Genomic DNA, 12,672 nt, shown 5'->3' with positions numbered 1-12,672 from the left:
CTTATGCCCTCAACTGACTTGGACATCGTAATAGATCGCAGTTTTTGAGGATAAATTGACTTGAAATTGAATCAATGTGGCCATTGGATTGAACAAGGATGTTTGCGCTGAGGTAAATAAATTCTAAAAACTAATATTTGAACAGAATAATGCAGTAAACTTTGCGGTATTTGAGGTGCATAATTTTTGCTGGCTTATTGAGGCTTTGATTTATTGTCATGTTTACTGGAGTAGAATGAAAAACTTTATCAGCCATACAGGCAGGTTGTAGTAAGCAAGGATGTACAGATCAAAAAAAAGTGAGAGGCATACAGGTTACATTGCACAGGGCGTGTGCTTGGTGAGACCAACATTAGTAAGATCAGCATTATTTGAGGCTAGAGAGTCCATTCCTCAGTCTAATAATGCCCCTATAGAAGCTGTTCCTAATGTGTTGGTGCATGTGTTCAGGTTTCTGTATCTTCTGCCTGACAGAAGAGGTTGTAGGAGACCACTACCAGGGTGCGATGGGTCTTTGATAGTAGCCTTTCCATAGTGAGCTGTGTAAATGGAGACTGTATGTGGAAAGTTGGCCTCCGTGATGGTCTGGGTTGTGCACACCACCTTTTATTTCGTACAGTCCTGCGTAGAGCAGTCATCATACGAGGCTGGTTCATAGGCTGAAGATTAAAACAAAGTTTGCTGTCCTGATTATCACCCCTTGGATGGCAATAGATGTTAATTAACAGGATGTTTCCATGCTCATCTTTTATCCGATGCTTTTGACTTTGAAGCCCATAAAATGTCATGTTGAGAACTCCCACTGTGTCTCCTTCCTGCCTGTATCATATTGTCACCTCTGGTATGTTTGCGACTGTAATATTTTGGAATGTTTAGGTCATCTACTTTGAAAATATTTGCCTAGTATAGAGTGAGGACTGCAGATGCTCAACAATCAGAGTCGAAGAGTGTGGTTCTGGAAAAGCACAGCTGGACAGGCGGCATCTGAGGAGCAGGAGAATCTACGTTTTGAGCAAAAGCTCTTCATCAGGAATGAGACTAGTGGCCTAAGAGCACTGAGAGATAAATGGGAGGCGGGGTGGACAGAAGGTAGCTAGGAATGCGATAGTAGATGAAGGTGATAGGTCAGAGAGGAGTGTGGAGCTGATGGGTGGGAAGGAAGGTGGACAGGTAGGACAGTTCAAGAGGACGGTGCCAAGTTGGGAGGTTGGATCTAGGATATGATGGGGGGAGGGGAAATGAAGAAACTGGTTAAATCCATATTGATCCCGTGTGTTTTGGAGAGTTCTTATTCAATTGAACTGGTCCTCACCCTCAACAATTTCTCCTTCCAATCCTCCCACTTCCTCTAGACCAAAGGAGTAGCTATGTGCACCCACATGGGCCCCAGCTATGCCTGCCTCTTCGGGTACGTGGAACAATTCATCATCTGCAGCTGCACCAATGCCATTCCCCACCTTTTCCTCAGCTACATTGATGACTGTATTGATGTTATCTCATCTCACGAGGAGATTGAACAATTCATCAACTCCACTGACACCTTCCACCCCGACCTCTAGTTCACTTGGACCATCTTGAACATCTCCGTCCCCTTCCTGTACCCCTCCATCTCCATTTCTGGTGATTGTCTCAACACGGACATCTTCTACAAGCCCAACAACTCCCACAGGAACCTGGATTACACCACCTCCCACCCTACCTCCTGTAAAAATGTAATCCCTTAATCCCAATTCCTACCCCTCCGCTGCATCTACTCCCAAGAGGACCAATTCCACCATAGAATGTCCCAAAGACCGTAATTTCCCCTCCCATGTGGTCGATAATGCCCTCCAGTGCATCCCGTCCACTTGCTGAACCTCTGCCGTTGAACCCCACCCCTCCAATCGCAACAAGGTCCTCACATGGTTCCCCTGGTCCTCACCTTTCACCCCGCCAATCTCTGGATACTTTGTATCATGCTCTGCCATTTACACTACTTGCAAACGGACCCAACCACCAGAGATATATTTCCCTCCCCACCCTATCTGCGTTCCAGAAAGATCATTCCCTCCATGACTTCCTTGCTAAGTCCACCTGTCACATTCCTCTGCCACCGCAAGAAGTACAAAACCTGCACCCACACCTTCCCTCACCTCTGTCCAAGACCCCAAAGGTTCCTTCCACATCTGACAGATTCACCTGTTCTTCCACACATCATCTACTGTGTTTGTTGCTCCCACCTGTGGTCTCCTGTATACTGGGGAGACAGGATGCCAACTTGTGAACATCTCTAGGACACCTGAACCAAACAACCCACCGCCTGTGGCTGAACACTTTGCCTCCCCTTCCCATTCCATCAAGGCCATGTGGTTCCTGGGCAACGTTTATTGCCAAACCCTAACTACCCGGCGCCTGGGGGAGGAATGCCCATCTTCTGCCTTGGGACCCTCCAAACACATGGGATCAATGAAGATTTCACCACTTTCCTCATTTCCTCTTCGTCCTCCACAACCCCCCACTGTCATCACCTTATCCCACATTGAACTTTCCAACTTAGCACCGCCCTCTTGAATTGTCCCACCTGTCCATCTTCCTTCCCAACTATCTGCTTCACCCTCCTTTCCGACCTATCACCTTCACCCCCGTCTTTATCTACTTATTGCATTCCCAACCACATTCTCTCCTCCCCCCACCCAATTATCTCAGCCCCCTCAGGCTACTAGATTCATTCCTGATGAAGAGCTTATGCTCAAAATGTCAATTCTCCTGCTCCTCGGATGCTGCCTGACTAGCTGTGCTTTTCCAGCACCACACTCAATATTTGCTGAGTGCTTATTGTAGATCTGCAATATATACTTTAATTGGCTTTCTAAAACCATGCAATATTAGTTAACAACCAACTACCAATTTCTGATACTTCTAATTCACCTTAGCTGTTTACTCAACAATTTGTATCCTTCCTCTCTGCGAGTAACTGAGTTGAGCCATATTGATTAAAAAAAACCCTAGGCTAATTGCACTATCTGTAGTGAATTAACAAATATCAATTAAGAAAGAGTCAGGTAGGACAGCGTTAATCAGGGTTTCAGTTTTTAGCACTGTATCAAGCATTCCCTGCAGAGAATGGAAAATGCCTGGAGATCTGAGAGATAGGGACAAATGTAGTTGTGATATAGCTGGTAAGTGCAATAGGATTAGTAGTTTGGACACTTAACTGAGCTTTGTAGATAAATGTTGGTTATGTAGAAGTGATGGTAGAAAGGTGGACAATCTGGAGAAAGTTGTACTGTACTTTATTTTTTGCTGTAAGGTGTTCAAATTGATTTCTGATGTTCAAGATACTGGTAACCTTCAAACTTAAACTTATCCTGCCCATTTCTTAGCATCTAGCATATGTTCTATGTATTATAGAGTTATACAGGACAGAAGAGATGTTTTGCATCATTGAGTCTGCCTACCTAGCTATTCTAATTCCACTTTGCAATTCTTGGTCCATTGCATTGAATGTTATGACACTTCAAGTACTCATCCAAGCACTTTTGAAAAGATAGGAAGTTTCCTGCCTCAACTACCATCCTGGACAATGTATTCCAGATTCCACCATACTCTGGGTGACAAGTTCTTTACTCAGTCGTCTCTAAACATGCTCCTCTTATCCTCAAATTATGCCCCCTCATTACTGACCTTTAAACTAAAGCGAATAGCTGCTTCCTACCTACCCTGTCCTTATACCTCATAATCTTATACACCTCAATCAGGTTTCCCACTAGCCTTCTCTGCTCTAAAGAAAACAACCAGAGTCTATGCAGCCTCTCTGCATAGCTGAAGTGGTTCAACCCAGGTGTACCTGCTCTGTATTCCACAAATATAATCACATTCTTCCTACAGTATGGCAACCAAAACTGCACAAAGTACCCCAGCAATGGCCTAACTCGAAGTTTTTGACAGCCACAACATAACCTTTCTATTCTTCTCTTTTTGTAACCTAAATATTCTTTCTTTTTTTTCTCTTCTCTCTTTTTTTTTCTCTTCTCTCTTTTTTTCCTTCTCTCTTTTTTTTCTCTTCTTTTTTTTCTCTTCTCTCTTTTCTTCTCTCTGTCATCCTACCAAGATTCATTACTTGATCCTATATCATTTATATACAAATCACAAACAATAAAAGACCCATCAATGATCACCATGGTATGCATTGGACTTTTCCTACCTTGTTAAATATTAAAAGTATGATTATTTATTTTCTACTTCCAGACATTATCATCAGCCGTTGTTCAAGTATTTGCTGCAGAGCGCAGTTCACATTGGACAAAGAAATGCTGTGGAGTCGCCTGCCTTATCAAAGACAATCCTCAAAGGTCTTACTTTATCCGTGTTTATGATATAAAGGTAAGGGCATTTTGAAGCACGTTGGCACACAATCTTTTATTCTTGGAATTTGAGTTCCATTTATTTTAGTGTGATAAAAGTAGGAATTTGCAGTTTTCGGTAAAGCTCATCATTTTATGGCTCTCAATCTACTATCTTAAAATTGTTCATAAGTAGATAATTCCAAGGCAATGCATCCATTCTTTGTGGCAAAAAACTCAAACAGTCCATTTCTGTATCCTGCATCTTACATGTGGATAACTCTGAAGAGTTATTTTGTCCCAGTAATCCTAAATCTGTCTTTTCCTGGTTGAATCCATGTCTACCTTGTCCAATTCTCATTATTTGAAGTAGTATTCTGAAGTGCTATTTTCTTAAATAACTTGTGTAGCCCTGAGGTTATGAGATATTTTGTGACCAAAATGAAAGCCTAACTTGTTCATCTTTCCTCATAACTCAGATTTTTGATATCTGGAGTTGATTGTATGACTTACTACACTACATCTACTTTTTGGCTCAATCACTAGCTAGCCCTCTATGATGAGTATTCTAGCATTCTATCAAGTTTGCTTACAATATCCTATAATTTGGTTCTACTGTTTTACTATTTAATTAAATTGTCTATTGCCTTTGCATTTTTTGACCATGTTGAGTTTTTCACCAAGACAACGAGGTTTCATTTTCCGTTTTGCATAAATGATTCAGTAATCACAAAATAGTTTTTTCTAAATGCATTCATTTACCTATTTTACTGAATTAACTTTTTATCTGAATTAAATTTCAACTGCTATTTCTCTACCTGCTAAAATATTCTATTAAATTAACTCAACCTCTGAGCTGTCTCCTGCGTTTCCATAGCTCCTTCTGGTTTGGTTTTATCTGGAAGCTTGTCAACTCTAATAAATGGTTATTTACAAAATTAATTTATTAAAACAACAAATTATAGTCATTTACCGTTGAGGTTAGCACCTTACTCTATTTACCCCTCTGTTCCATCAGGATTCTTCAAATTACCTTTTTTTTGTTTTGTGCTTCTCAGCTAATTTGTTGCAATTAACCCCAAACCCCAAATGTATATTGCTTATTTTGTCAAATATGAAGCTTTGTCAAACACCTTCTAGAAATCAAGGTATCACACATTCTAAGACTTCCCATGGACTTTGTGCTTGGGGAAGTTAATCAAAAATAAGAAAGGACCTTTTCCTTTCTGAATCTTTTTGACTCTTGTTTACTCCGTTAGAGACACACCTCTAATTTTCTCCTGATGTTTAATTTCATGCTTTCATTCTATGTGGAATGAAGACGAGTTAATTTGTTTTCTTTTTAAGTGCAGGCAACCATTTTATCTTGTCAATCTACTGCTCCCTCAGCATCAAGTTACTTAATTATAGTTATCACCTTTGTTCTCCTCCTAAGTATCTCTCATTAGTGTCCTATAAGTAGCATCAGTAGAGATTTGCTTCAAGTCCTTTTTAGTCTCAGATTTGCGTATCATTTATATCAATGTTGGTTTCAAGTGGTTTATTATTTGGCAAGGGCAAGTTATTAAGGAACAAAAACAGAATTTGCTGAAAAAAAATCTCAGCAGGTCTGGCAGCATCTGTGTAGAGAAACCTGAGTTAATGTTTCAGGCCCAGTGACCCTTCCTTAAAACAGATGGTAGCCAGGAAAAATTTTTCTTTTGCAGAAAATAGGGTGGGAGCAGGTGATAAGGAATAAACAATAAGTGGAGATGGAGCCCAAGGAGAGAGCACTCCAGTGAAGTGTTGAATTGTCTATCTCAGTGCGTTTGTTTTCAATTTTCTTCATTTTGAGTTGTTATTTTATGTTTTCATAGTTTGCCTTTCTCACCTTGTGCTTACTATGCCTTGAGTGATGCAGTTTTCAGTTGCTGTGTATCTTTTGGGTAATTTGGAAGTGCCAGATCAAAATTAGCACTGGCCTTTGACTTCCATGAGAAAATAGATCATGAAACAGTCATGTACATTATATTTGTTTACCAATTCTGACTCTGAGACACTTCCATTTTCCATTAAAATGACTAACATTTCTGTTCATTCGGTTCTTTTGTTACTGACCTGGAGCAGAACCCAGTGGAAGTTTGAGTTTTTTTCTCCTTTAGTTGAAGTCTCACGTTAGAAATTTAAGGCTGACCATTTCCAGGTGTTTCTGATTATTATTATTATTTATTATTTCTTCTTGTCTGTCCTGTCATTTCTTGATATTAAATCAATTTGATCATGTTTCAGAATTTGTTACATCAGAGTTCACTATGATTCAGTAAGGGGAGGCAGTGGCCTAGTGGTATTATCATCAGATTATTAATCCAGACAATTTAGCTAATGTTCCGAGGACCTGAGTTCAAATCCTACCATGACAGATGGTGAAATTCAAATTCAATAAAGAATCTGCAACTAAGGGTCTTTTGCTGACCATTAAACCATTGTTGATTGTAAGGAAAAACCCATCTGGTTCGAGAATGTCCTTTAGGGAAAGAACTCTGTCATCCTTATCTGGTCTAGCCTATATGGGACTCCCAGACCACAGTATTGTGGTTGACTCTTAACTGCCCTCCAGGCAAATAAGGGATGGGCAAAAAATGCTGGCCGAGCCGGAAATGCGGTCATTCTGTGAGTGCACGAATAAAGAGATAAAAGTTACAAAAGCTTCCATTTCTGCTATCTTATTTTTATTCTTCTTGCACCTTAGTGTAGATTTGATTCCTTTAATATCTCTTGTTCATGTCACTACGATGCCTAATTGTCACTGAGGGCCTGAAGCAAGCCAGTGGGCAAAGTATGTGTCCTCTTTCAGGCATCTGAACTCAGAATATAAATTGATATCACCAATCTTCAATAAGGGTACCTAGAAACTACTTAGTGTGTCAATTATCCCATTTTGCCAAATGTTATCAAAGATAGACAACTGGCCAACTAGCAATTTAAGTAATATTAAATTAATAGTTGATGAAATAAAGATGGAGGCTATAAAATGGGTGAAATGAATCCATATTCTTCTCTGGTAGTCTCTCAAAACTGAGGGTGACTTCCTTCCATTCTGGAGTACTGGGTCCTGAAGTGACTAAATAGTCCAAAGTTGGATCCACATACCTTGCCACAAAGGGTAGAGGTGGTGTTTGAAGAGGGATGTGGATGGGATATTCATGTTTTCAAATGCTCCTTCTGTTATTCCCTCTTGACCTCCATCGAGATACTCGGTGATTGGCAACTTTGCAGAATCTACTTCTCCAGTTTGGGTAATCTTGGACAAGAGATTCTCAGGAGTCAGTGTGGACATTGCCTTCAAAACCTCACCAGAAAAAGTACAATCTTGAAGCATTTCTTCACCCACCTGAGTTGAGTGTTTTGACAACAGTTTTGATCAGTGAATAATATTTATATGAATGTGGGAATAAATTCTTGATGACATTACATAGTAAGTTTGCTGGTAAGTTAAAATCTCTGCTTTTAGTAAGCAGTGTTTTATGACCTTTTTAAGGGATGTTGCTTGTATTGAGATATATCTGATCAGCCTCTTATTTGACAAATACTTTGTTTAAAACTAAATACTCTCAATTGCTCAGACAGGGCCCTTGTGGTGCAATGGCAATGTACCTACATCTGGGCTAGAAGGTCTGGATTCAAGTCCTGCCTGATCTAGAAGTGTGTCATAACATTTTTGTGCAGGTTGATTTTTAAAAAAAATACAAATTTGAAATGCTGGCCTTCAGCTGAGCAGTTGACAAACACGTTTGGTTTGTATGTGTACATTACAGCAAAATATCTTTAATCTGTTCCTATTTGCCAGAATGTGTCGGAGGCTCACCATTACGTCCTGTAGTAATACTTTGCAGAATGTAAAAGTCTGGATGCTGAGAGCCAAGAACAAAGGAAATACGCAAAGCTCTGCCAGTCCAATTCCTTGCATGTCCATAATTTGGACCTCACTATTAGTGTCCTGCCTACTATTTTACTCTTTGTCCAATGCCCCACACTAAATCTGAAACCTGTTGTGTGCTCCAGGTCTGTTCTTCCGAATTCTCTAACAAAATATTTTCTACTCATTTCTCTTGGCAGTTATTGAGTCTTAATTCACTATGTATTATATAAACTACATAATAAAGCCAAACTTCTGAAAAACATGACTAGTAACTTTGCACTGAGAGCAGATAAGGAAGGTGGCTACTGCACAGAGAAAACAGACAGTTAATCGGATAGAGCTGGAAAAGCGCAGGTCAGGCAGCAGCGAAGGAGCCTAGTTGATCAGATAGAATCTGCCGAGAAAATTAGTTAGCATTTCTGTTCTGATGGAAGGCCATTGACCTGCTTCATTAACTCTCATTCTTTCTCCACAGATTCTGCTAGCCTTGCTGAGTGTACCAAACTATTTTTGCTTATTTCAGCTTTCTAGCATTCACAGAACTTGGCTTCTTCGAAAATATGGGCTGAAAATGTGTTGCTGGAAAAGCGCAGCAGGTCAGGCAGCATTCCAAGGAGCAGGAGAATCGACGTTTCTGGCATGGGTCCCCCTCCTTAGAAAATATATCAACATTTTTAATGAGCATTTACTTTCTTTGATTTGTACCCTTCTTTTAAGCCTGAGTTAGTATGAAAGCAATAAGTTTACGATTTCCTGAGAATAATTTCAGTTGCACAGGCCCATTTTAGTACCAGATCTTGTTTCTCGAATTGAAATTTAACTATTTTTTTTCTTTCTATCATAGGATGGGAGATTAATGTGGGAGCAAGAAATGTACAACAATTTTGTTTATAATCCATCTCGATCATACTTCCATACTTTTATTGGTGATGTATGTTATTTCATTTTATGACTTTAATGTTTAATGCCGACAGTTTTATGATCATTCTTTGCAATAAAGGTTAGATGTTCCTTAAAATAAGTTCTGATTAGTCTTGTGACATAGCTTACTCAACTAACAGTTCTAGAGTAACTAAATCTTCGTAGGTTAAGAGATGTACACCATTTGAAAAATTAAACATTCAACCATTTCAAAGTATGAGCTACAATTTTTCATTTTGAATATTTAACGAAACACTTATATGTATCTATGGCTCCTTTTGTGACCTTGGGTATCCCAAAGTGTACTACAGTCAGTGACGGTATTAGGAGGAAGTGGTGACATTGTGATTGTCTTTGGACTAGTAATCCAGAGACCCAGATAATGCTCTGTGGACCCAGATTCTAATCCCACGATGACAGATGTTAGAACTTGAATTAAAAATCTGGAATTAGAAGTCTAATGATGACCTTGAAACTACTGTTGGTAATTGTAAAAAAACCAATTTGGTTTACTAATTGTAATATACTTTAGCGTTCTCACATATTTTAATAGCATTTCTACAGTTTAGATTTTCAACTAGTGGCATGTGCATTTTAGTGTGGAAAGAGGTTTTAATGTTTAACTTGGTTTTCAGCAGCCATGATTTTTTTAAAACCTGGTATGAGAAGGGAGCAGGAGTTAATTCAGGTAAGTTAGGAAGTAGGGTGCTTTAGTGGAAGGGCTTTAGTTTTGAAAGTTCCTGACCAGAAATATTTGGATAGAACCCTAGAAGGGCTATTCAAAGCTGAGAAAATGAAGTTCCGTCAGTACTCAAGGCAGAGGCTATTAAACTTTTAAGACCAGAAAATCTGTACATGTAATAGAGTAGGTAATTTTCTCAAGTACTATAGGATTGATGGGATTGCATTTTTATTGTGTTTCAAAATCTTTCAAATTATGATATTTGTAAATGGCTTGGTTTATTCCATTTTATCACTTTTCATAAACTTCTATTTCACTATTAAAATCAGATCTGCAGCATTTGGTGCTTGTGTTTCAGTGAAAGACTACTATGTGAGATGGATTCTAATTTATCACGCCACATTTCAGTCAGGGATGTGACTTTATTCAGTAATAACATCAATTGGGATCATAGCTAATGTCCTTTTAGGATCATACAACTCCAGCCCATAACAATATTGTTGATTATTAGCTGCCTTCTGACATGATCTACTAAGCCACTAAGGTGTATCAAACCGTGAAAAAGTCTCAAAGGAACAGAACTGGGTGGATTACTCACATCAGCATAGGGACTACAGACAACAAAGGTAAAGGTTACTTTGTCCAACCTGCAGAATCCTCTTTAATAGCATATGGCTCGTACCAGAATTGAGAGAGCTGTCTCATTGACTAATCAATTATAGCCATACTTGAGGAATAGTTGTTTAAAAACAGTTTCCCAGACACTTCTATCACCATCCCTGGGTATGACCTGTTCAAATGGATCCAACAGAGGTGGCAACATAGTGATAGGCAGTCAGGAGAGAGTTACCGGATGAATCCTCAACATTGATGTGTCATGGCATCAGGTCAGGCATGGGCAAGAAAATCTGATTACCATCTATTGCCCTAGCTTGCTGATGAATCACTACACCGTACTGAACATTACTTGGAGGGAGGAAACTGTGCAGTTTATAGGTCATAGAATTGTAGAATCCCTACAGTGTAGAAAAAGACCATTTGGCCCATCAAGTCCAAACCGACCCTCCGAAGAGTTTCCACCCTGACCCTATTACTTTACATTATGCCTGACTAATGCACCTAACCTACCCCCTGAGCACTCTGGCAATTTAGCATGGCCAATTCATCTAACCTGCACATCTTTGGACTGTGGGAGGAAACCGGAGCACCTGGAGGAAACCCTTGCAAACATAGGGAGAATGTGCAAACTCCACATAGACTGTCACCCGAGGCTGGAATCGAACCCAGGTCCCTGGCACTGAGAGGCAACAGTGCAGGCATGGTGGTTCTGTAGTTGGTGCTGAGAGGCAGCAGTGCTAACTACAGAACCAGCATGCCAGCACTGTTGCCTCTCAGTGCCAGGGACTGGAGTTTGATTCCAGCCTCAGGCGACTGTCTGTGGAGTTTGCACATTCTCCCCGTGTCTGCATGGGTTTCTTCTGGGTACTCTGGTTTCCTCCCACAGTCTAAAGATGTGCAGGTTAGGTGAATTGGCCATACTAAATTGTCCAAGTGTTCAGGGATGTGTAGGCTAGGTGTCTTAGTCAGGAGAAATGTAGAGTGATAGGGTAGGGGAATAGGTCTGGGTGGAATACTCGCTTCAGAGAGTCGGTTTGAAATTGTTGGGCCAAAATGGTCTGTTTCCACACTGGAGAGACTCTATGATTCCATACACTTTGGATTGAGGACTCCATTTTCCCGTTACTAGTAGTGACTTGGCAACACCACTACTGATCAAATGAGTTGAGTAATAAAGTACATAGCTGCTACACAGCATCTGCAGAATCTTCAGGAGAGAAAGCATTCTTGACCTCATCCCCATCAATTTACCTGCTTCAATGTATCTGTCCACATTAGAAACAACAATATTGGTACAAGTAACTACCACACAGTCCTTGTTGAGACAAATCTCTGTCTTCACAGTGAGGATACTCACTCTCGTCATGTAGCACTACCACCACACTAAACAGGAGAGATTTTTAACAGATTTAGTAATTCAAGCTGGGCATCCACGAGGCACTGTGGGCCATTAGCAGCATCAAAATTGTAATCCACAACCTTGACGCGTGGAATATCCCCTTCTCCTCCATTTCCACCAAGTTAGAAAGTTGATCTGAATAAATAAAGAAGGCAAGTGAGCAGTCAGAAACAGTACCAGGCATACAAAGTGTTTACCGGGCTGAAACAGCAATTTCTGGGGTTTTTTCCCCACAAGACTAGTAGCCCATTTCTGTTTAGGTGAACGCTGTTGAAGTTTTAAGTTTTAACTCCCCCAGACTTATCCAAATGTCCAAAGAATCTAAATCCCTTCATCCTATTCCATCTTTCTAGCCATTCACCTAAACTCCAATCCCCTAGTTGTAAAGAACAAAATTCCATTTGTCATCTTAATTACTTACTTGCGTGCTAACTTTGTTTCATACACGTTTAGATCCTCCTGTACAACACTTTTTGGAGTCTTGTCTCTATATTTAAACAATAGATTGCCTTTTGATTATTTCGACAAATGTGCTAGGCCTCACTGTCATATATAATCTCCATCTGTCAAGTTTTTACACACTAACTTAATCTATCTTGCAGATTCGTGTCGTGCTCATCACAATATGTCCTCCTTCCTATTTTTGTATTGTCAAATCTGGATGCATTATACACTGCCCTTCCAAGTCACTGATCTAATCAGTGGAGACCCAGGGACTGTTCTTTGTGGCATTTCACTAGGAACGTCTTTCCAACATGAAGAGTCATTAATCCTGACTCTCTTCTCTGTGTTAGCCAATCGTTGATCCATGTTGATACTTTACCCCCAATAC

At 40.0% G+C, this 12,672-nt stretch overlaps 1 protein-coding gene across 1 annotated transcript in view; it reads left to right on the top strand.

Annotated features, from left to right (window-relative positions):
* Positions 1–12,672, top strand: part of LOC132824983 (actin nucleation-promoting factor WASL-like) — a 78,295-nt gene that overhangs the window by 32,858 nt on the left and 32,765 nt on the right. The window contains exons 2-3 of the mRNA XM_060839931.1: positions 4,228–4,362; positions 9,065–9,151. Coding sequence (XP_060695914.1) covers positions 4,228–4,362; positions 9,065–9,151 — 222 coding nt within the window. The remainder of the gene's footprint in view (positions 1–4,227; positions 4,363–9,064; positions 9,152–12,672) is intronic.

The sequence above is a fragment of the Hemiscyllium ocellatum genome, chromosome 19 (genome assembly GCF_020745735.1).
Source record: "Hemiscyllium ocellatum isolate sHemOce1 chromosome 19, sHemOce1.pat.X.cur, whole genome shotgun sequence".
Classification (NCBI taxonomy): domain Eukaryota; kingdom Metazoa; phylum Chordata; class Chondrichthyes; order Orectolobiformes; family Hemiscylliidae; genus Hemiscyllium; species Hemiscyllium ocellatum.
This window is presented reverse-complemented; position numbering and strand designations above follow the sequence as displayed.